We start from the raw sequence: 26,516 nt of genomic DNA, 5'->3' as shown, positions 1-26,516 counted from the left end.
CAGAAGGCTACCAGTTGATGTTTCTATCTCATATTGATGTTTCTCTCCCCCCCTTTCCTCTTCCCCTCGCTCTAAAAATATCGATAAACATATCCTCAGGTGAGGATTTAAAAACACAATTGCAGCACTCCAAAGCCCTAACAGCATCGAACAAAGGATTCTGCATTTGGGGAATCTGCCCACTCCATCCCCATGTGGCACTCCGGGAAGCAAAATCCTCTCTGGGTAGGTAAAAGTTTCCAGCCTAAGTGATCTGTGCTCATTGCAGCTAAACCCATGAGGAAGGGTAGAACCAGGGACACCTGAACACACTTCCCCCACCCCCACCTACTGCTGCCTAGCCTAGTAGTAGCAGGTGGGTCAACTCAGAGCAACCAGGCTGTGGCTTCTGGTTACAGGAAAGCGGTGCCAGGAAAACACAGGAAATGCATAGCAAATAGCCCTCCCCTTCCAGTCCATGGGAGGGGGTGCCCTGAGACAGAGGTGACCAGGTATGCCCACCTCCTGGGGTGAGAGATCCTTGAAGCTCCACCTTCTGGAAAACAAGAGTAAGACCTCTACTTATCAATTAAACTTCTTTTTAAAAAGCAGTTTTCCCACAAATGACAGGCAGAGAAAAAAATCCATCAAGCACAATGAATAACCAAGATAACAAGGGAATTCAGAAAGAAAATTAAAATCTCCATAAAATAAACGGAAAGAAATGGAAATATGTTATTTAAATGACAGATTTTCAAGATTGCAATTCTGAAAAAACTCAATGAGATACAAGAAAATTCAGAAAGGCAATTCAATGAACTAAGAAATAAAATCAATGAACAAAAGAGACTGAAACTATGAAAAAGAACCAAACAGAAATTCTGGAGCTGAAAAACTCAGTAAGAGAGATGATAAACTAGTGAGCTTAGGAAATAGAGCAAACCAGATGGAGGAAAGAATTAGTGACAAAGAAGATAGAAATCTAGATATGACTCAGGTGGAAGAAGAGAGAAAATCAACAGTAAAAAGGAAAAATCTCTACGAGAATTATGTGACATCGTTATAAAGAGCAATATGAGGATAATGAGTATACCAGAAGATGAAGAGCAGGAGAAGGGAAAAGAGGGCCTATTTAAACAAATAACTGACGAAAACTTCCCAAACCTTTGGAAAAAAATGGATCCTCAGATACAAGAAGCTAACAGAATAATTATCTAAATCCAAAAAGGCCTTCTCCAAGGCAAAACTGTCAAAAATTACCAAGAAAGAATTCTCAAAGCAGCCAGGGAAAAGATGGTAACCAATAAAAAGAAATCCCATTAGGTTATCATCAGATTTTTTCAGCAGAAACTACAAGCTAGGAGAGTGTGAAATTAATTATTCAAATTATTGAAAGAGAAAAATCACAATAATAATAGATCCTGACTTCCAGTTAAGATGGCAGCAACGGTAAACATAGTACTTGAATCCTCCCACAACCACATCAAAATTACAACTAAACTACAGAACAACCATCATTCAAAGTCACCTGAAATCTAGCTGAATGGAAGTCCTACAAGAAGCCGCCACACTGAGCCTGATAGGAGAGGCGGAGATGTAGAATAGGCTGCCCACGTGTGACGATTTAAAATTGGGAGAGATATCTTGGCTGCAGAGGTCCCCGGAGGAATGAAATGTCTCAGCCCCACACCAGGCAGAAACAAAAGGGGGGGGGGACAGAAACACGGGGGGGGGAAACAATGGAGACGCAGAGCTTCCAGAAAACTAACGATTAAATGGCTATAGGAAATCCTCATATATCAATAATCACGCTAAATGTAAATGGACTGAACTCAACAATTAAAAGGCACAGAGTAGAGTGTTGGATCAAAAAAACAAAACCTGACTACATGCTGCCTTCAGGAGACACATCTCATCTGCAAGGACAAACACAGACTAAAATGAAAGGGTGGAAAATGATACTCCAAGCAAATGGTATCCAGAGAAAAGCAGGTGTAGTTGTATTAATAGTTGATAAAATAGATTTCAAGATTTTAAAAAGGTAACAAAAAACAAAGATAGACATTTTATAATGATAAAGGGGACAATATATCACGAAGATATACACTTATCAATATCTATGCACCCAACCTGGAAGCATGAAAATATATAAAGCAACTCCTAACAGAACGTAAGGGAAAAATGGACAAAAACACAATTATACCCCATTGACAGATCCAGATAGACCATCTAAACAGAAAATTAATAAGGAAATATTGACTTTAAATGACACATTAGACCAAATTGACATAATCAATATTTACAGTTTTTCACCCCAGAAAACCAGAATAAACATTCTTCTCTAGAGCACGTGGAACATTCTCAAGGATAGTCCATACCCTGGGCACAAAACTAGCCTCGACAAATTTAAGGAAACTGAAATTATACCAAGCATAGTCTCCTACCACAATGCTTTGAAGTTAAAAATCAACTGCAAAAGAGGAAAAATTACAAATATGTGGAGACTAAATAAACAACATGCTACTAAATAATAACTGGATGAAAGAAGAAATAAGAGATCAAAAGATACATAAAGACAAATGAGAATAATAATTTGGGGGATACATCAAAAGTGATAGAAGTTTTTATCATTACAGGCCTACCTCAAGAAACAAGATCGCCTGGCTGGGTATGGCTCAGCTGTTGAGCATCGGCCTAGGATCCAGGGGATCACAGTTCTATTCCCAGTCAGGGCACATGCCTGAGTTGTGGACTCGATCCTCAGTCAGGGGTGTGCAGGAGGCAGCCCATCAATGATGACTCTCTCATCATTGATGTTTCTATCTCTCTCTCCCCCTCTCCCTTCCTCTCTCTGAAATCAATAAAAATATATTTAAAAAAAAAAAAAGAAAAAGAAACAAGAAGACTCTCAAATAAATAACCTAACATACCAACTTAAAGAAGTGTTAAAAGAACAAAGACCAAAGTCAGTAGAAGGAAGGAAATAATAAAAATAAGAGCAGAATTAAATGAAATAGAGAAGAAAAAGACAACAGAAAAAACACAACAAAGAGCTGATTCTTTGAAAACAGTAATAAAATTGACAAACCTCTGGCTAGACTCACTAAGGAAAACAGAGAAAAGACTCAAACGAAATCAGAAACGAAATAGAAGTTACAAGGAACACCACAGAAATGCAAAGGACTATACAAGAATACTATGAAAGGCTTATGTGCCACCAAATTTGATAATTTAGGAGAAATAGACAAGTTCTTAGAAATATATAACCTTCCTAGACTAAATCACAAAGTACTGGAAAATCTAAATAGACCGACCAACAGTAAGGAAATTGAAACAGACATCAAAATATCCTTCCAAAAACTAAAAGTCCAGGACCAGATGGCTTCACTACTAAATTCTACCAAACATTCAAAGAAGATTTAATACCTATCCTTCTCAAACTTTACCAAAAAATTGAAGGGGCAATACTACCTAACTCATTTTATGAGGCCAAATTACCCTGTTACCAAAACTTGGCAAGGACACCACAAAAAAGGGAAAGTAATATACAAGCAAAAATCCTAAACAAAACACTAGCAAATCAAATACATTACAATCGAGTGGGGTTCATTCCAGGGGCACAGGAGGTTCAACATGCGCAAATTGATGAATGAGATACAGATTACAGATTAACAAAATAAAGTATAAAACCATATGATCGTATCAATAGATGCAGAAAAAGCGTTTGACAAGATACAACGTCCATTTATGACTAAGGTACTCAATAAAATGAGAAGAAAAGTACTTCAACATAATAAAGACCATAGATGACAAATCCTCCGCTATTATCATAGGGAATGGGGAAGAGCTGACAGCTTTTCCTGTGGGATGCCCCTGTCACTGCTGCTACTCAGCACAGCGCTGGAAGGCCTAGCCAGGGCGATTAGGCAAGAGAAAAAAAATAAAAGGCATCCAAATCAGGAATAAAGAAGTAAAACTGTCACTTTTTGCAGATGACATGATGCTTTATATAGAAAACCCTAAAGACCACCGAAAACTATCAGGAACAATAAACAAATGCAGTAAAGTTGCAGGATACAAAATCAATGTATAAAATCCACTGCGTTCATGTACACTAGCAATGAAAATTCAGAAAAAGAAATAAAAAACAATTCCTTTTACAATTGCAACAAAAAGAATAAAATACCTAGGAATAAACTTAACAAAGAATATGAAGAACCTATATACTGAAAACTGTAAGACATTATTGAAAGAAATTGAAGACGACACAAAGAAATGGAAAGATAGTCCATGTTCATGGACTGGATGAATCAACATAATTAAAATGGCCATATTACCCAAGGCAATATAGAGATTTAATGCAATCCCCATAAAAACCCCAATGGCATTACTCAGAAATAAAACAAAAAAAATCATCAGATTTGTATGGAACAACAAAAGATCCTGAATAGCCAAAGCCACCCTGAGAAAAAAAGAACAAAGCTGGAGGTATCACACACCCTGACTTCAAACTATACTACAAAGCTGCAATAATCAAAACAGTATGGTATTGGCAGAAAAAAGGCAGACACACCAATGGAACACAACTGAGAGACCAGAAATAAAACCACATGTATATGAGCAACTAATTTTTGATAAAGGAGCCAAAAACATACAATGGAGAAAAGAAAGCATCTTCAATAAACGGGGCTGGGAAAACTGGAAAGCTACATGCAAAAGAATGAAACAAGACTGCTATTTGACATCATATATGGAAATTAACTTAAAATGAATCAAAGACCTAAATATATGTCCTGAAGCAATTAAATACTTAGAAGAAAACATAAGTATTAAACCTTGGTCTCAGAGAGGATTTTATTAATTTGACCTCAAAGGCAAGGAAAATAAAAGCAAAAATATATGAATGGGATTATATCAAATTAAAAAGCTTCTGTACAGCAAAAGAAACCATCAACAAACAAAAAGGCAATCAACCAAACAGGAGGAGATATTTGCAAACAATACTTCCAATAAGGGACTAATATCCAAAATATATAAAGAACTTATACAACTCAACAAAACAAACAATCCAATTTAAAAATGGGCAGATGGTTTCTTGGCAAAAACTCATTTGGAAACCACTGGAATAAAGGCACTTCAAGCACTTTTTAACACCATAAAAATCTAACGTGAAACCATCTCAACTCATTTTCACCCTTAGTGTGAATCAGTGTTACTTGTGGGGCCCTGTTGTTGTTGTTGTTTTAGGATAACAACATCAAAAGAAGAGGTGGCCCGACTCCAGGGCGTGGCTCAGCGGCTGAGCTTCAACCTAGGATCCAGGAGACTGCAGTTCGATTCCCGGTCAGGGCACGTGCCTGGGTTTTGGGCTCAATCCCAGGTTGGGAGTATGCAGGAGGCAGCTGATCAGTGACTCTCATCATTGATGTTTCTCTCTCTCCCCCTTCCTCTCCCTGAAATCAATAAAGATATATTTTTTAAATAAAAAGAAGAGGTGGTGGTGATGGGGCAAACAGATGAGACAAAAACGGCAGAACACTGGAATTTGTTGGAGTGGGTTGATGAGCACAATGCAGTTCATCCTATGTTCTCTCTATAGTTTTGAATTTTTCATCATAAATTTAAAAAATAGTAAATACCAGTATTTTTGGACAAAACAGTGTGAACACTGGAGTACATCTCCCGTGGTCCTAACATGAACACATGACCGAAAACAGTTTTTTTAACTATACACCATGTTACTGTGTTCAGGCTGCTATAACAGAAATACCATGGGTGGCTTATTAACAACAGATTTATTTTTCACAGTTCTGCAGGCTGGGAAGTTCAGGATCAGCCGCAGGAAGATTTGGTGCCTGGTAAGAGCCTGCTTTCTAGTTCATAGACGACTATCTTTTAGCTGTGTCCTGACTTGGCAGGAGTGAGGGATCTTACCGAAATCTCTTTAATAAGGGTGCTAAGTCCATTCATGAGGACTTCTGTCTTCAGATCTAATCACCTCCCAAAGGCCTGACCTCCAAACACTATCACATTGAGGATTAGGTCTCAGCATTTGAATTTGGGGGGGGGGGGGGACACAAATATTCAGTTCATAGCACTCAAAAATAAGATAAAAACTTCATAAATCAGAAATGACAGAAGCCCATATATAAAAGAATGTTGACTTTTCTCAGAATTCACGCTGAAGATGATGATTAAAAAGTATCCATGTTATGGGTGAACTGTGTGCTCCCCCAAATTTCGTATGCTGAAGGCCTAATACACAGTACCTCAAGAATGTGATCTTACTTGGAAATAGGATGCTTGCAACTGTAGTTAACTTGGGATAAGTTCATAGGGAAATAGGGTAGACACTTACTTCAGCATAACTGTCGTCCTTAAAAAGGGGGGAAATTTGGACACATGCACACACAAGGAGAACACCATGTGACGGCAAAGGCAGAGATCGGGTGATGCTTCTACAATCCAGACTGTGGGCAAACCGCCAGAAGCGAGGCGAGAGGCACGGGGCAGATTCCTTCTCTTGCCCTCAGAGGGAAGCAGTGCTGCCTACTCCTTCCTCTCTCCGACTTCAGCCTCTAGAACTGGGAGACAAAACTTGTGTTGCCACCTAGTTGTACTGGCAGTCCCAGCAAACCAATACTTCTCACATGCTAAAGATCTCAACAGGACTTAGTGAGAGAGAACCTGAGAGCACCACATTATCCAGGCCATAAAAGACAAGAAATGCAAGAGGACATTCTGCAAGAGAATATAAAGGAAAGAGAGCACTCAGGCTTTTCTCCTTTCTGCCCCAAGAAAGTAGGGAATTGCAAAATCACATCAAGTAAATGGAAGCTAAAAGAACCTGCGAAAGGGGAGAGTGGCACCTTACTTTTTGGTAGGGGACTGCTGAGCATCAGCAACTACTACGGCTCTGTCAGGGGTGGCCTGGGAGAGGCCTTAGGAAAGTCTAATGTATGAATCTATAAGCTTGGGAGCACATGTAAATATAGTTCCCATGCAGGGAAGTGCATCCTTCAGCATGGAGAGGTCCAACCTCCATGAGCTGACTAGAGCCAACCTTAGTAACATGGGGAAAAGGCCAGTAGCAGGACAGGCTACATGTCCTCTGTTTGGTAGAGCAAGAATGCAGAGATTCCCAGAGGCCAAATTTGGAACAAGTCACACATTAAAATAAATTATAGGAATGGATGATGATACATTTTTTAAAAATCTATGAGTCCAATAAGAAATTATTTTGTAAGTGAAAGGAAAGAGGAAAGCGCTCTTTTACAGAAGGTGCCGCCCGGCCCGGCGTGGCTCAGCGTCGACCTAGGATCCAGGCGATCGGGGTTCAATTCCCAGTCAGGGCACATGCCCGGGTTATGGGCTCGATCCCCGGTCGGGGGCATGCAGGAGGCAGCCAATCAATGACTCCCTCATCACTGATGTTTCTATCTCTCTCTCTCCCTCTCCCTTCCTCTCTCTGAAACCAATAACGATATTTAAAAAAACAATACAGAAGGTGCCAACACACATTTGCAGAGAATGACATCATTGGAAGGTCATCACAGTGTAAATACCGAAGCAATAACTACTGATTCAGGCAAAAATTATCAATTGATGCTAAAAACCACTGGGTGACTGTTAGGAAATAGGATATTCACTCACTCTCACAATGACACCCCACATATTAGGGGAAAAGGGTACGTTTACAGAGAAATCTGGTGGACATCACCTTAACCAAAACATTAGTAAGAATGTTTAACTTCAATCTAATCAAGAGAAATCACACAAGCCGAAGTTGAGGTATTCTGCAAAGGAACTGGCAGAGACTTTAAAAAATGTCAATGTCACAAAAGGCAAAAAGGCTGGGAAACTTTTCATGATTAAAAGACATATAAAATTAATTGAAATCTTGATTGGATCCTGGTCCAGAAAGAAAAACAGCTAAAAGGAGCATGTAGTGAAACATTTGGGAACATTTGAGTATTGAATATACACTAGATAATAGTATTATGCTGAGGTTAAATTTTCTGCATGTGAAATATTACATACAAGAATGTCTTTGGTTTTTGGAGATACATGTAGAAGTATTTAGGGATGTAGTAATATAATGTCTACATTATGATCCTCAATTAGTTCAGCCAAGTAAATAAATAAATGCTAGCAAATAGGCAAAATACTAACAGGTGGGGAATCCAGGGAAGGGCACATGGCTATCCATCCACCATTCTTTCAACCTCCTGGGGTTTCGAAGTTTTCCAAAATGCATGTGCTTCTCAAGCCAGGTGTATGTAAGTCCAGCTTGAAGCCCAATCAAGGAAATTCAGCCATGAGACAAAGGTGCAAGGGTAAAATGACCCAAGCAATGGAAGAGTACTCGTGAGCAGGGCTGAGCTGGGAAACGGGGAGAAGAGCACTGCAAACGGAGAGATATGAAGTACATCACCAATTTGGGGTGAGCGCCAAGTTCCATGAGGGCCTCTGAGAAAACACTAACGTACAGCGCGTAAGAGCTACCACCTCGGTAGAGATACACACGTGCCATGACACCTTGCTGGGTTACAACAGCATCAGTCAAGTACGACTTGTCCCCTTTCTCCCCCTTACGTCGCAAACCTGAAAGTACGCACCATAAGCAAGAGGGACACCGTGAGGGTTAGAAGAACCAGCCTCCCCATGAGAATGAGAATGAGAATGAGAATGAGGGCCGGGGAAATCACTGAATTGGGTGTAAGATTAGAAGTGGACTTACTGTAGCTTAAAATGTTTCAATTACTAAAAACGAGATGGTTCTTGTATGTATAAATGGGCTGGAAAGGGAAATGAAAGAGTTGAGCTGTAGAGATGATGACAGCAATTAAGAGAAAAATAAAGCAGAAGGTCCCGCTCTTTCCAAAAACAATAAAGTCCCAGTAATAAATTGGGGCTCACTCCAGGAGAAACTCAGAGAACTGAGCGTGGAACTAGGACCAGAAGTCAAAAATCCAACTCCCGGGGGGAAACGAAACCCAAGATACCTCAGGTGAGGCCCTGAACAAGAGTCACACTCATTACTTGAAACCAGGGGAATGTATCGTCTCGATAAGAACATGAGCCAGAAAAAGCGCAATTCACAAGCCCAGTTTCAAGTCAAAAGGAAGTGCGCGCCCGCAACGAAGGGAAGAATTTAAAATATCTGTGCAGCCGGCAATCGGACACCAGATCCTGGCGCAGGGCTGGAAAGCTCTCTGCAAGGCCCTCTCGCAAGGCCTCTTCGGGGTGAGACTTCAAAGCGGCAGGCCGGGGCCACTTCAAAACCGCCACACGGGAAAGAGCGAGCACGGGAAGAAGGAAGGAAGACAACCCTGTTTAAAACAAGGCAGGTTAGCTCACCAACAAAGAAATTACAAGGCATGCAAAGAAATCCTGTGCCGACACACAACCAACAAACCCCCAAATGGGGGCATTTACAACTGAGGAAGTAGAAAGGGTAATACAATCTGAAAAGGAATTTAAAATGAGTGTATCAAATGTGCTGAAAATACAAAGGAGGAACAGTATTATTAATAAAACAGGAGCTTATAATACCGTAACAGTAGAATCCGAGAAATGAGACATTAAATGAGTCATTAAACATTCAATAGAAGGGACACAGTAAACAAGACAAGAGTAAAAAAAAAGAATTATTGAATTAAAAGATAATAATTAGGAAAATCAGCGAGAAGGCAACAGAGAAAAAGACATGGCAAATATGAAAGACAGGAGATACAAAGACCAATGTAGCTTAAAAGCTGGCATATACATTTAACAGAAATGCAGACAGAAAAACACAACTTAAAAAGGGGCAATAACAGAGGGGATAATGCCTACAAGTTTTCCAAAAAGAAAAGACATTCATGAGGGATTAAACATTACATATTGAACACAGAAGTTTTATTCCTGCTTTCTCATAAAACCACTCTAAAGAGACTGGACACAAACTCACATTCACTTATAAGGAGAAAAAAAAAAAGAGAGAGAGAAATCTGAAGGTAGTAGAACAAGTGGCCATTGATTAGAAAGGCTGTAGAAAGCTAAAACTGAACCTAGGAGTAGGGAAAAGCCTAGAAAAAAATCACTCCACAGAACTCAAGTTGCAAATATTTTTGCCCTCCATGGGTTGTCTTTTCACTTTCTTAATGGTATCCTTTGAAACCCCAAAGTTTTATTTTAATGTTTGATGAATTCCAATTTATCTATTTTTTTTTTCTTTTGTTGTATATGCTTTTGATGTTGTATCTAGAAAACCACTGCCAGGGCCAAGGTCATAAAGATTTACCCCTATGTTTTCCCTAAGTCTTCTATAGTTCTAACTACTAATTTTAGGTCTCATGATTCATATGGTATGAGGTAGGGGTCCAATTTCATTCTTTTATATGTGAATATCCAGTTGACCCAGCACCATAATAGACTTTTTAAAAGTAGTATTGACATAACTAGAAAGCTATCTGAAAACAAATAAAGATCCATTAATCACACCTTATACCGAGGTAATTCTAAGTATACCTAAGATTACTGATATTATTATGAGTTACTGATATTACATAAGAGTTAATATCCCTAATACACATTAGAAACTTCATAAAAATAGAAAAGATAAAGGAAAACAGTCCTGTTTACAAAAGTGGGGAGATGTTACAGATAACAATAGTCAAGTCACAGGAAAAAAATGTAAATGGCTCTTAAACATTTAAAAATATGCTCATAATAAGAGGAATTTAAATGAAAACTCCACTGAACATTTCCCTCATTAATCTTAATTATGGAATTGGTGTCACAGGTGTATACATGCCAAAATGTATCAAGCACTTTAAGTAAATATATTTGTGTACCTCAATAAAGCTGTAAGAAAAAAATACACTTCATCTTCAATAAAAGGCAATCTGGCAATATCTAGAAAAATTTTCAATGCATTTACTATCAAATTACTAACATAATTACATTAAAAAAGGAACTAATCTAAGTAAATTTTAAGTACAGTATTTTACTCTCAGTCTAAAGAGAAAGAACTGTGAAGAAATACTAAACTCAATAGATTTGTTCATAGTGGTACAGGTACAGCAATTCTGAAACTGCTTAGCATATATTGTACCAGTGGGCAAATACGGACATACTGATACTGCAGGAGTTAGGTTTCTCACTAGGAGAGAAGGGAAATAAAAATAAGAAATTGGGGAGCCAGAGAAGAACCCTAGGTACTGGACTGAAATTGGAGTATCAGTATGAATTTGTGATTTAAACACACACATCTCTTTTTTAACTCTATTCACTGATTCTAGAAGCAAGAACACTCACAGTAGCAATGAACATACCTAGAGCCCAGATCTTGGTTCCTAACTACCATCTTAACTAAAAGGAATCAAGGCTCTTAAAGAAATGGGTGATTTCAGGGCTAAGGCAAGTACAAGTATGAACCTCCTATGCCAAAAAGAAAGTGCTCAAAAAGTGAGTGGCACATGGTAAGTGATGCAGAAGGAATTTGACAGGGTTCTCACTGGCGGAATCTGGGATGATGTGACTATCAAAAGGAAAAACAGGCCTGGCCTGTGCAGCTCAGTAGGTTGGGGCATCACCTCGTGTACTGAAAGGTCGCCAGTTCGATTCCAGGTCAAGGCACATGCCCGGGTTTTGGGCTCGATACCCTGAGGGGGGGGCGGTGCAGGAGGCAGCCAATCGATATTTTGCTTTCACAATGATGTTTCTTTCTCTCTCTCTCAAAAAATCAATAAAAGCATTTTTAAAAATCTTTTTTTTAAAAGTAATAAAATCTTGGGGGGGAAAAAGACTTAACAATAGTCATGGAATATATAACACACTGAATAAAAGAATCTACAGCCCTGGCCGGTTTGGCTTAGTGGTTAGAGCACTGGCCTGCAGACTAAAGGGTCCCGGGTTCAATTCTGGCCAAGGGCATGTACCTTGGTTGCAGGCTCGTCCTTGGCCCTGGCCAGGGTGCAGGCAGGAAGCAATCAATTGATATGTCTCTCTCTCCCTCTCCCTTCCCTTCTCTCCAAAAAGCAATGGAAAAAATATCCTCTGGTGAGGATTAAAAAAAAAAAAATCCATGAATCCATGTATACATAAGAAAAAGTTCTTTTTGCAGAATACCAACTAATCAGTGTAGAATGATAGTTAGCAAATCATCACTGTGCAATAATCACACTAATTTTTATCATTAGGTGAAAGTTTGTTGGGAGAAAGGATATTTACACAAGTATTTAATAAATTTTTAATTACAAAAAGCTAACTTACATAAAGGAAAAATATAATAGACATGAGCTTCACCAAGTCAAGTCAGCACTACCAGTAACAGACAAGGTGACACCAAGTGCCCTCTGAGGTGAAGCACCATAGATACATCACGTCCGTACAGATGGATACAGACATATCAGGTTTTTGTTGCCCAAAATGCATAACCTGAATTGAATCATGAGGAAACAATCAATTAAATTCATTCTATGAAACAGTGAACTTGTAATATGTAAGAATGCAAATGTTATGAAACATAAAGAGAGGCTGGGAGCTGCAGCAGATGAAGACACTTAAACAATGAAACACTAATGCACAATCCTGAACTCGATCACAAAAGTTGCTATAAAAGACAGGGTGAGGACACCAGGAAATGTGAACGCGGACAGCATAGAACAGGTAACAATGTTTGATTCCCTGAATGCATGTGGTCACTGCTTTGTGAATATGTATGATGATGTTATTTTTCTTCAAAAATACCTGCTGAAGAATTTGGATGTAAATGGCTCACTATCTCTGTGAATTACTCTCAGAGGGTCAGGAAAAAAACAACTCCCTCTTGTTTTGTCTTTCCCACACAACAAAGATATCTTTTAAAGGATTGCTTGAGGACACGTCCCTCCCTTACTTAAAATCCACTACAGGCTTACTGCATTTGTAATAAAATTTAAATTCTTCTCCCTAGCATACAAGGCCCTATATGACTGCGCCCCCGCCTAGTGCCCACAGAGCCCTTATCAGACCAACATTTTCCTAATTAGGTCCATCAACACTAGTTTTCTTTCTACACCTCAAAATCAACTCAACAGCCTCTGTATTAGCAGTTATTTCTGCCTGAAATACTCCTCTTTTGTATGGCTGGTACATATGCCATTCATATCTCATCCACAGCATCTATTACTATTTGAAACCACGGAATCCTGATCTGTTTGCATATTTGTCTCCACTAGACTGTATGTGCCATGAGAGCAGAAACCTGTATTTTGCTCACTTTTATTTCCAGAATGTAGGACAGTGCCTGTACACAGTAAGCACTTTACTCATTATGGAATTACTGAGTTACTAATTTTGATATGTATCCAATATGAAGTCTATCATTTAAGCATGATAAAATCTTAATCTCAAAATGTTCATTTAGAAGCTATTCAAAACGGTACAACTTTAAATGCTACGTATTGTGGGAGGGGGGAAAAGGCAACTATTTTAGTGTAAAAACACTATCCTCAGGAGACACATGAAAACAACTTATTTCATTCACTCCCTCTGACTCTCAATCTATGTATTCCTTTTCAAACTAAACAAAACGGGGGGGGGTGCGGGGTGGACACGAGTACAGAAAGTGTAAGCAAGGGGAGTGGTATTAAAAGGAGTGTATCTATTGTGGAGGGTATCAGCAAGGTTTTCCCTTCCAACCTCTATCTCAAAACAAAGCCAGAAGAAAAAAATAACAGGATTCATTTATTTCCTGTCTTCCATTCAAACCAGTTGAAACGTTCAAGTAACAAAGACTCTAGTGTGGACACTCTTCCCTGGCTCACTCGCACCCTTGCCTGCTTATGCCACATTCCTGTGTGCTGCTGTTACTGGAATTTTCACAGGTAACATCAGATACAATGCCTCTCCTGACTGAAGCTTGTCTGCAAAACCACTTTAGGATTTATCTCTGCATTTTTTGGTAATTTGTTCAGTGTAGAAAACGAAACACCAATGAACCTGGCTGGCACACAGTGCTCAATAACTAAGTAGAAGTACTGCACCCACTCTTCCCTTCCCTAGGGAAATATGTATGTAATTTAAGTGGCACATTCTTACTGCCCCTTCATCCAGAAATATCTGTTTAACTGCCCATTGAAACTTGTCAACAGATATGAGATTACAATCTACAAATAAGCAATAGGTGAAAGAGAATTTTAAAAAGTCAGATTTGGTAAAAGCAAGTACATAGTTCTCCCTGAGCATCCTACCTAACAAACACTTAAATAATGTTTACCTTTTACCCTCACTCTCCGAAACAGAAACAACTAATCATCCTGGTACAAGGCTGCACACAAACTGAAGAGTTATTGAACTGTCACTGTGCTTTGCTGTCATTCTATACAATCTAAATGACATAGGTAGGGACAATGTATTATAAAAAAAAGCACACATAAACAAAAAAAGGAGACAGAATTTCAAATGCCACATATAAAGAAATAAAGATTATTGCATCCAATTTTTTAAATGGGCAAAGAATGAGAATAAACATTTCTCCAAAGAACATGTCCAAGTGGCCAATGAGCATATAAAAAATATCCAACATCATTAACCCCAACAATGCAACTCAAAACTACATCACAATTAGGACGGCTATCATGAAAAAGACAGATAAAACTGCTGGTGGAGACAGACAATGGCGCAGACACTTTGGAAAACAATCTGCTAGTTCAAGATGTTAAAAAGAGTTAGCATATGACCCAGCAATTCTATGTATATACCCAAAAGAATTGAAAACACACGTTCATAAAAACAAAACTGTACAGCAGTTCCTCAAATAACATTGCTTCACTCAACGTCATCTCATTAACACTGATGGGAAAAATCCACTCCCGACCAGGGCCTGTCTGCAGTTTGCACGGTCTCCATGCTCTGCGTGGGTTTCCTCCCACACCCCAAAGATGCGCAGTTGGGTGACCTGGCACTGGGTGAGCGCGCGCGTCTCCGCGTCCCGGTGCGCGCGCGCCCTGCAGTGGGAGGGCGTCCTGTCCAGGGTGTGCCCCAACCTGAGCTGCGGGGACGGGCTCCAGCCACCCGCAGCCCTCAGCTGGAGTGTTGGAAAACAATGATCTTGTTTTTGTTTATCTTCCTGGAACATATGTACAGCTCACATACAGGGCGATGTTCAATACTGGAAGTGTCTGGGTAGTTAGAAGTTTGCTGATAGTCCTGTGACCAGAAATATGCCATAGAAACTTAACTCTTATTTATATCTAGTCTATGATAAAACTGGTTTCATTATACGCTGTTTTGCTTAAAAGTCACAGTTCCCAAGAACCTGTCTACCATGTTAAGTGAGCACTTACTTACATGAATGTTCTTAGTGGCATCATTCACAACAGCAAAAAAGAAGCCCAAATGTCCCTCATCCGATGAACAAATAAAATGCTGTGTATCATGTGTGGGAATATATTAAGCCATTAAAAGGAATCAAATATCGATCCATGCTACAAAACCGATGAGCCTTAAAACACTATGCTAAAAGAAGTAGCACACAAAAGGTCATATATTGTATGATTCTCTTTGTAGGAAATTTCCAAAATGAGCGAGTCCATAGAGACCAAAGTAGATTAGCGTTTGCCAGGGCTGGGAGAAAGGGAGGACAGACAGGAACTGCTGACGGCTAAGGTATTTCTTTAGGGGATGAAAGCTCTGGAATCGTAGTGGTGCTGGCTGTACACCTTTGTGAAATACTAAAGCATAGACGTTATTTTTCAATCAGAGGTTTTAGGCGATGTCCAGTGCACATCCATACTCACGAATGTACAAGGCAGCCCTAGGGTTTGGCTCAGTGGTTAGAGCGTTGGCCCATGGACTGAAGGGTCCCGGGTTCAATTCCGGCCAAGGGCACGTACCTCAGTTGCAGGCTCAATCCCCGGTCCTAGTCAGGTGTGTAGGGGAGGCAACCAATTGATGCCTCTCTCTCACATCGATGTGTTCCCCCCCTCCCCCCGCTCTCTGTAAAGCAATGGAAGAAAAATCCTCAGGTGAGGATTTGAAAAAGAATGTACAAGGCAGTATGTAAGGTCATTCTCTCATCCACCCATCTCCTTCCTTCTCACTGACACTTCTCTGTATAAACTGAAGCAGTCTGTCCTGCTTCTCACTACATTTTGGGACACTTTGTTTTTACTTATTTACAGTAGGGCATGCTAGCTAAGAAAAGCAATGTCAGCACCCCCCTCTGAAAATTGTTTATCAAGGTCCATTTGCTGTACACTTACAAATATATACATGGTTTGATGGCTTTTACAAAAATGGGAGCATACTTCAGACACTTCTCGAGTTTGTAACTCAACAGTGTCACTGACGTACTCCAGGAACATGACACGTAGGATTTTCCTCATTAACAATTACATAACATAGATGCAGCGCATTTTAATTATCCAGTCTTCCACCAATTAACGTTCACACTTCACATGGCCTCAAGTTATCATTCTGAAGCAGAGCTATCACATTCCTACCCATTCTGCACAACCCAGGCCCCACCACCCATTACCCGCACGAACCAGTGCAGCGGGTCAGTCTGGGCTGCGGGACAAGCTGAGCTTGGAACTCGGCCTTACCATGTACTAGGAATGCAGCTCTGGACAAGTACACACCCATTGTGCCTTACTTCCTTCCCCGGCCTAACACCTTACAGATTCCTATGATTAAACATCATATAGGCAGTTGGATATGTAAGTTTTGAAACAAAAAGGTCCAGGCTGATGACATAACATGGGAAACTGCCAGTGTATACACGATCATAACCCTAGATGAGATTACCAAGAAAAGTTATTACAGAAAAGGTCCTCAGACGAAGTACAGGGGGTTAGACACACAGGAAAAACTACAAAGGGGACTAAAAATGATGGCCAGTGAGGTTAGCCACTAAGAGAATAGTGCCCCTCCGCTAAGTGAAAGAAGCATTTCATGACAAAGGAAGTGAGCAACTGTTCTGCATGCCAGTTAACTTCACTGAAGACTGTGCGATTAGAAATGTGGAGGCCTTTTGTGAACTAACAAAGGCTATTTTGGTGGCGTGAGAGCATAACACCACTGGACCATGCAGAGCCTCTGTATGGATTTAAGCAACGCCCCTCCTGAAGACACTTTACTTCCATCTCTTGCAAAATTGTCATATACTGATTCTGAGACCATGAAATTAGTGCCATCTGCTGGAAACAGCTGCCATAAATGTGATCACTGTCTTGAATGGGACACTCTTGACTGTGCACAGCATGCACAATCATATTTATTAGCTTAGTTAACAGAAACAAAGTCTGATTAGAATGGCTTCAAAACAGAATGAGGAGAGAGAGAGAAGGCCGTTAAGTATAGACAATTCTCTCATTACAAGGAGTTTTGCTATCAGGAGAACACAGAAATGGGGCAACGGCCAAAAGAGGAGGTGGACTCAGGGAAGGGTTTTGTTTTTGTTTTCAATGATGTGGGATGTCATAGGCTGTTTCTGTGCTGATGAGACTATTCTAGGAGAGGGGAAAACATGCTATAGACCAAGAAGGCAGAACTGCTGAATGACGTTCTTGAGCAGCTAAGAGTCAGGATCTAGTATACAGGTAGAGAGGTGGGCCTTTAACAGGAGCATGGACAGTTCACCCAGAGCAGCAGAAGCAAAAACAGAGCATGTGTGACCAAATGGAAATAAGTTAATTAAGAAGATGGTGGGTGTGTACAGAAGATCTCTTCTGGTTGCTTATTTCCTCAATATTGGAAGCAAGGTCATTAGCTGAGAGTGAGGAGTAAAGAGTAAGAAGTGAGGAGGTGGTGGAGGTTTGAAATATGAGAAATAGCTGCCAACATAGCAGAAGAGTGAATAGATTAAGGAAATGTGACAGGATTTCAGGCAGCACTGAAGCCCTGCTTGAGCTCAGAGGCCTAAATTTAAAATGACACAATTCAACAATGTTACATTTCACATTCAGATCTACACTACACACACAGTACAAAGGTGGACTTAACCAGATGTGTACAACAGCGGAACGGTCAAGAAGTTTGAGGGTACCTAAAAAAAAGTAATTACAAGTGATTATGTGTAAGGAAGTGAAGGACAAGGAGGTACTCTGGTAGGCATTCAACAAATAATGAGATGAATCAAAAAAGAGTATCAGTACAAGATGCCCAAAATCTTTTCTCTAAAAACTTGCACAGATAGATCCAGGACTCCTTACCAAATCCAAATTCCCCAGACTGATATTTAATGCTTTTCCAATGTACTTAAATGCCTTTAACTGCTAATGCTCCCACAAATCTGTGAAGTTTCAATAAGGGATAACCTGGATACTCTTGAGTACTCATGTTTCCCAGCTCTTTATAAAGACTTTCAAAGGTTTTGTTGATGGTGTCCCCTAGAAAGAATTAATGTAAATTGTTAAACATAGGCCTTATCTTCAAACTCCTGGAGAGTTTATAATTAAATAATCCCTAAAGCTAATGGCTGGGCTACAAACATAGCTTTATTATAAGAAATTCTTTTGTATAATGGTATATATTCGCATGGTAATTTAAATCCTGGGATGTTTTCCATAACTTCTCTGACTAGCTCTGCAAGGCAAATCAGGCCAGCAATTATCTCCCAATTATCATCTCTTATCTTTCATTATTTTTTTTACTCCACCCCTAATAATTTAAAATATTATTCACTTAATATTAACAATAGTGTCAGTCAGTAAACCACAACTTTATTAAGAAACCTGCAACTTCTTACAAATCCTAACCATTTATTGGTTAGGATTTCTTTATTAAATCAGTTAAAAATAAAACAAATAAGAATTTCTTCCACAACAAAAAATAAGATCTGCAGCTGCTGAACCTGTTTTTAAGAGGAGGAAGTATGGGTTTATTACACCATTAGGGGAGTCTTCAGTCACACTCCCTGGAGAAAGCTGTTCTCCGAGTCAGACATCTCCTCTCCATGCCAGTATAAACAAAGTGTTGGCCAGTTTTCAGGAACAAAATGTAAAAAGCTCACTCAAGCACCATCACCTAAAATTAAGGCCACAGCTTGTTGTTAGGAACACAGAGGCTTAGGTAATATCTAACAAAAAATTTGTGAGAACAATTCCTTCAGGAAAAACAGGAACACTTGTTTTCCTGCTTCGGTATAAAAATAAAAATGTACCACTAAGAGAGCCACAGTTTTTTTTCCCTTTTGCCAGTTTCTTTCGAAAATTTCACTAATTCTGTAAGAAGGCTAGGATTACGATCCTTCCCACCAGCCCAAATAGCTCAAAGCAGCCGAAATGTATTACACATAAGCAGGGGTCAAGAACTGAAGGAGACTGGCCGGGTGTGGCTCAGTGGTTGAGCGTTGGCCTAGGATCCAGGAGATCACAGTTCGAGTCCAAGTCAGGGCGCATGCCTGGGTTGCAGGCTCGATCCCCAGTCGGGGGCGTGCAGCAGGCAGCCAATCAATGACTCTCTCATCATTCATGTTTCTATCTCTCTCCCCTACCCTTTCTTCCTCTCTTTGAAATCAATAAAGATATATTAAATAAAAAAAAATTGAAGGAAAAAAATCAGTTACATAACACACTTTCTATTGAAAGTGACATGCTTCATGTCCTAGTGTCTGTCTGTACCACCAAGGTTAATGTCAACTGAGCAAGACAAAATTCTCACAATGATTTCATGTGACTAAAGTAAAAGTTAATTTATGTAAACAGAGGATGAGAAATTTTTATGTCCTTCAAAACAGGGAGCTGAGGAAGAATACTATACCTAAATTCACATGATCCAGATTATCTAGAAAGGATATGACAAATCACATTTCATACATGAGACAGAGGCAGTCAGACACACACAGAAAGAGGGACTGAGACAGAGGTTTCCCCACCTCAGAAGTATCTTCAAATTCTACCTCTTATGCAAAAGCATCTCATATGAAAGCATTCACAAAAATTCCAAAAGAGAAGAATAATTTATATTAAATTGTGATATAATTTGTATTAAAATATAGGAAGTTTGTGGTGGTAAAGAGATTAAGTGTTACTGGTGCAAGATGCTTTTATTTTTGCAAATACATATATACTGCAAAGCCCCACATACAAAGGATAGAAAATAAATTAATGAACTTGATATTATTTTCAAAGCCACTATTCAAAGCCTAAGACAAAAAAATAATGGCCCTTCAAAACAATGAAGTATGTTTAGAAATAAACGGTATGTCCCAACCAAAACAGTTAAAGTGCCATGGTTCAAAGGATCACTGCTTCACCATCAAAGAATGTTGCACTAAAGTGGGCAATCAATCATCTCCAACTTTTTCAGTTTATATCCGTGAGTGAAAATGAAAGTGAAAGAAATGAAAGTTGAGGATTCGTCTTCTTATGCCTGTGAAGCCAATCATCTCCACAACATTCTTCTTCCTGAAACCCAAGGACACCATACTCCTCCACTTCTTACTCCCTTCATCTATTTTCCTGTTTTGGCAATATGGAAAGATGAAATGCATGACATAAGGACACATAAAAGTGACAAACCAATGCTGATAATCAAAAAAACTGTTAGAGTCCCAGCCAAGTAAATATGCAAAAGTCTAGTAAATAAGAGAAACTACCATAATTAAGGCTCAGCTCATTGTTTTATCCTATGAAACAAGCTGCCTCCCCATCCTCCACTCAGGAGACACTTCAGTTTTATATCTTGACATATTTACATGGTACCTGTTACATCATGGACATTTGAGCGTCGACCTAGGATCCTGGAGATCGAAGTTCAATTCCCGGTCAGGGCACATGCCCAGGTTGCGGGCTCGATCCCCAGGAGGGAGTGTGCAGGAGGCAGCCGATCAATGACTCATCATTGATGTTTCTCTCTCTCTCTCTCCCTCAACAATAAAGACACCTTTTTAAAAAAAAGATTCACTCAAGTGTATAACACTTTTCTGGGTCAGTATTTTAAAAAATTAAAAAGCCCCCCTCCGAAAAGATGATTTGCATTAAACTGATATTACAATATTATAATGTTTAACAGAGGGAAGGGGGTTGGGGGCTGGGGGAGAGGGGAAGAGATTAAGCAAAGAGAAAAAAAAGAAAGACTCATGGACACAGACAACAGTGTGGTGACTGTCAGAGGGAAGGAGAAGGGGGTGGGGAGGTAGAAGAGGGTAAAGGGGGAATAAATGGTGACAGAAAGAGACTTGACTTGGGGTGGTCAACACAGTACAATATACAGATGATGTAGTATAGAATTGTATACCTGAAACCTGTATAATTTTATCAACTAATGTCACCCCAATAAATTCAATTAAAAAAAGAATGTTTGTATAATAGCTGCTTTCTAAAATATAGACATATTATATACATAGTAGGGCAAACAGTCTGTTCTTCTCTGTAAATTAATTTAAAAATATATCTATGATTACCTTATCAAGGTCAGAAAGGTTAGATTATAATCAGAAATAAACTCTTTTGAAGTGTTTTTACTAGCAAAAAAAATAATCTTTTTTGAAAAGCTTATTTTCATGTGTGAAAGTCACTAGTTTTGCTGTGTTTCTATAAGTTTTCCTCTCTATAACCATTAGGCTGAAACATAACCAACCTAATTTAAGACGTGAAAATTAATTATATTAGATAAAATTAGCTAAGGCCCGGAAGTTGAATCACATGATCCTGAAATTCTGCAGCGATGGCTCCCTCTGATCAAACGGATAATGACCTAGTGAGGCGCTTCTGGCAATATCAGTTCCCTAATCTAGGATGCACGACTCACTGACCTCTGAAGCACGATGAAATGCAGAGTATAAATAGTTTTATGAATATTTAATCTAGGTTGAGCTATCTGTAATTCTTCATAGCTCTAGAAACACAAATATCCATCTTGAAACTATCAGTAGCAAAAAAGAATTTACAGTATTTGCTATGAAGTCCTGGAGCATATGGGAACTTCCGTAACATAAACTCGATTCTCCTACTGCCCTGTCTTAGCCCTTTACTTCCTCCCACTCCCCTTTGCTGCCTTCTCTCCCCAACATCCCTCCAACCCAGTTTCTATTATCAGGAATTTACAAATGAATTATTATATAATATGGTTTTCAAAGAAAGAAAAAAATGATGTGATTTTTTCAATCACTTAAATATAACAATATTAACTCAAATTGTAAGTATAGAAGTGACCACTTTTAATTTAAACTGAAGATCTTACTCTTCAATCACAATCCTCTTATATTTCCCAAAGTTAGGATTCTGCTAAGAATCCTACAAGGCTGACCTTCAGATTTCAAGATTAATTTTAACGTGAGAGAAGTCAAGCCTTGGGACTTTCTAAAAGACCAGAAAATCTTTGTTATCATATCTCTTTGGTTTCTATTATAGAAATGGTAGGTTCTTAATCATATTCATACCCATGAAGTCTTTTCTTGAATGGTATAAACCAAGGTTTCTGTGCTTAAAATGTTATGATTCAGATTCCTTTCTTTTAAGGAAGAAATTACCATCATCAATACTTGACAATTATAATCTGAGCTATGTAAAGTCTAAAATAGGAGGGACATACATTACTGGCTATTTTTAAGTACACCCAATGACAACAGGACTATGCAGCAGGGAGCTGGGCTATTTAAGACATATGTCTATTCATATTTACAGGATGCTCTAAAGAATACTTTGCCCGGCCAGGGTGGCTCAGTGGTTGAGTGTTGACCTAATAAGCAGGAGGTCACCATTTGACTCTGGTCAGAGCACATGCCCAAAATGTGGGCTCGATCCCCAGCAGGGGGCAACGCAGGAGGCAACTGATCAATGATTCTCTCTCATCATGGATGTTTCTATCTCTCTCTCCCTCTCCCTTCCTCTCTCTGAAATCAATAAAAACATTTTTTTTTAAAAAAGAACAGCCCAGCCAGCATGGCTCAGCGGTTGAGCATCTACCTATGATCCAGGAGATCAAGGTTCAATTCCTAGTCAGGGCACATGCCTGGGTTACGGGCTTGACCCCTGGCAGGAGGCAGCTGATCAATGACTCTCCCATCATTGATGTTTCTATCTCTCTCTCCATCTCCCTTCCTCTCTCTGAAATCAATAAAGACATATTTTTTTAAAAAAGAATACTTTGAGCATCCAAGCGATATATATAATCATGATAAACTCACAGATTGAAACCTGCCTAAAACTTTCATTACCTAAATATTATTTAGTTCTGCTAACTTATGTCTTCTATTAATAAGATATATTTGCAACTAACAGTCCACTAATAAAGCCTCTGACACCTTTATTTTTATCTAGCAGAGAGGAGTAAGACTGACCTCTGAGGTGAGCAGGATGGTAAACTGTTTATAATGAAGCTTTATTGTCTTGAGGCATTATAAATTCTCAAATTATAATATATCTTCAAATTACTATATACATAGTTTAAAAGTTTGAAAATTTTGTTAAATTTTTTAAAAACTGTAAAAAACCAAAAATGTTTCCCTTACATCAGTTTCCATTACATTAGAAATGTACTTTTTTCTGCTAATATGCCTCTATGAATTATACCAAAGAGCTTGAATAATTACATTTTGAAGTTCATAAGGGCCAAAAATAGTAATATATCCAATCCACTTAAAAGTGATATAATTTTGGCTTCAGGATTTTATTTTAAAGGTTGCAGAGGGCCAGATTATGAAGCTGTTGCAAACCTGGGAAACCTCTCAGATGCATGAGATAAAAGAGAGAACTGAAAAGACAAAAGTAAATACATTTTTCATTTTGTACAACCATTCAGTAGTAATGGAACCATTCAGTTAACCACTGGTTAACTAATCATGCAAAAGTAACCATTCAGATTTATCTCTCTACACGCGTCACATTATTGTGATTTCTAGAACTTTTGGTAAATTAAAATACTTGTATTTATTTGAAAATAAATGTTTTTAATAAAAACATTATATTAATTAAAAGTATAAAATCTTGGGCACTTAACTGAAATTAAGACATGGGTCACAGTCACTTTAGAAAAAATATCACTAAAGACTGATATATTGTGCCAGGACAAGCTTCCTTCTGTGTGTTTTTAATGTGTCCAATTCTTTTAACCTTAATCTATTTGGATGGCATGGGGTGGAGTAGAAATGGGTAGCATGTTCATAAACACAAACATCCTGGACATCTTATGAGTAATATGTTAACATGTTAAAATCATGAAACACCTTCCCCAAATTACAGTGATATACATACCCTTTCAACACAAAAACATTTGTCATTATCACTGATGGCATTAACTTCTTCAGATCCTTTCCCCTTTCACAGAATTCCATTACAAACACCACCACATGACTAGTGACTCAATATAAAATAACTTCTCCCAAATTCTCCTAATGTGACCAATCCTCTATAAACACTAGAGAACAGACACCATCATCCTGCAGGACAGAGAGTCCCAATGTCTAAGAGGCTTAACACTCATATATCAGTCACGGCTGCATGGCCAGGAAAATGAACATCATGATGGACTCCTGCACTCTTCACATTGTGCTCATGGACAAACTCAGTGTAGTTTCTATGTACAGGCTGGGGCGGGGACAAGGCCCTTGTGTTCCACTGGTTTCCACCACATTGACAGCAGTCACTGGCAGCAGAGAGCCTGGATGGTTGGGGAGTGGGAGGGGAGCACAGTTAGTCAACAGAATAGGAGAAAACTGATGTGTAAGAGGTAATAAAGCAGAATGACTGGCATGCACCACTGTACAGCAGTTACCGACATCTCCATGCAAGCACATTCAAGAATAACAAAGGTGAGGAAATCCCACAAAGTTACACATAATGGAAAATGTCAATATGAAAATATGTATCAGTAATCAGTCTGTTAAGTAAATTAAATAAAGAGGAAATTTCAAAGAGAGCAAGAAATGCTGCATCTGTCCTTGATGTTGCTACCAAAATCAAGGCAGAAATGCTGTTTGAGGTTCTAATGAGAAGAAAAAATATTTATAATCAACTTAATGGGACAATTAATAGGACAATTCTACATAAGGACAAAGACACATATAAAAAAGGGCAATTGTGGAAATTATTCCCCAAATTAAGTGATTTCACAAAGCTGAAATCCAGGAAACAAAATTCAGAAAGAGCTTTTTTTTTTTTTTTAATCTATGCCCAGAGGCCATGTAATTTTACACCCATGCTCCCCAATTAACAATAGAGAACCATTACTCCTTCTATAATCAAAGTTCACAGGAGCGCAGAATGAAATTCAACAGGTACAGATAATGTAATGAGATTGTAAGACCCCTCCTAGAAATAGTTTAATAAGCATATTAGATGCCTTTTACACACAGCACTATAGAACAGGCCTACAAATCTATGAGTAAAACATGCATACAAGCAGTTCCCGGTTAGACATTATCAGAGTCCTCCAGTAGAAAGAAAACATATGCCAAGGTTCAGAAAATCAAGGTTTTATGACAGTAAAAATGGCAGCATATATTTAGGATAACTACAAAGGGAAAAAAAATCACTCCAATTATGAAAGATATCTAAGAATAATGAAATACAGTATTTTTCTAACTCAACCAAAACATGAATATTCACCATTTTTCCTTAGGAAAACTGAAAAAAAATGGCTAAAAGATTTTCTCAGAACTTGAAAGTTTTTTTTACAATAAAACCATCTTTCCTTCAACTGAAATACAATTTGTTCATCAGATCTAACCTATAAAATTCATGACCCTCAATATAGGGTCTCTGAAAATTTAGGACATTAAATTAGGTTTATGTTCTCCCCTGTATATGTAAGGTTTTCCAAATATTATTCAATTTTGTTGTTTTTATAAATGGTTTAAAGATTTTAAATAACTTGTTTCTCAAAAGGTGATACTTACTGTATAATTCTAAGTTACTGATATACCAAATCATTCACTGCAATAATGGTGTCATTTAGAAGACACTAGAGAGAAAAAGCTAAAGAGCTTGAACAGGGAGTAGGTTTAGATTAAATTAGTTAAAAGTTATCTGCCAGAAACAGAATAGTCCATTATTTTGCCCAACTGTTCAAACCTAGGGAGCATTTCCAAATTTTGTTAATGTATCTCTTTCTAAAGGAGGACTTTTCTATTCACTTAAAGGTATTAGTAAGAATCAAAGCATGCAGAAACAAAGAACGAAATGCAGAAAGCATTTTAAATTGAGGCTGGGGAATCCATTAACTCTAAGACATGTAAGTTCTGTGTTCAGTTCCATGCCACTGTTGACATACACTGAGGCTCAATAAGTGTTAAACATCACCACTTTACTCCATTTCAGCAAGGGAGGTCTCAGCACAATTACATAAAGGAAGGACACACAGCTCCAAATTTTTCATTTTTCTTCTAAGTCAATATGCTCAGATTCAATTTTCTCTCTTTATAAAGGTTGCACCAAAGGAAATAAGCAGTGCCTAACAAATCAAATTAAACAGATTTAAATATATACCCATAAAAGTTGAAAACCTCAATAAAGATTTAGTGTCATAATACAGGATGCAAACAAATCAGACTCTCGTTCCATATTAATATAAAAGGAAAGCATGTATTAAGAAAGTTCTTGTGCCCGGACAGGCATGGCTCAGCA

General features: G+C 38.6%; 1 protein-coding gene across 14 annotated transcripts in view; it reads right to left on the bottom strand.

The window, feature by feature from the left end:
• Nucleotides 1–26,516, bottom strand: part of EPB41L5 (erythrocyte membrane protein band 4.1 like 5) — a 114,813-nt gene that overhangs the window by 35,089 nt on the left and 53,208 nt on the right. For 3 of the 14 annotated variants that reach the window (XM_081143399.1, XM_081143400.1, XM_081143402.1), the window contains exon 17: nucleotides 23,261–24,552. The exons of 10 other annotated variants lie outside the window; for them this stretch is intronic. In XM_081143399.1, the coding sequence (XP_080999525.1) occupies nucleotides 24,372–24,552 (181 nt within the window). In that variant the 3' untranslated portion in view covers nucleotides 23,261–24,371. Of the gene's footprint in view, nucleotides 1–23,183; nucleotides 24,553–26,516 lie in introns of those variants that run through there. One more of the 14 variants, XM_081143401.1, reaches the window with a different exon arrangement.

This window comes from Miniopterus schreibersii, assembly GCF_964146895.1.
Source record: "Miniopterus schreibersii genome assembly, chromosome: 7".
Taxonomy (NCBI): Eukaryota; Metazoa; Chordata; class Mammalia; order Chiroptera; family Miniopteridae; genus Miniopterus; species Miniopterus schreibersii.
Note: the sequence above shows the minus strand (reverse complement) of the source record. Positions and strands in the feature narration are given on the sequence as shown.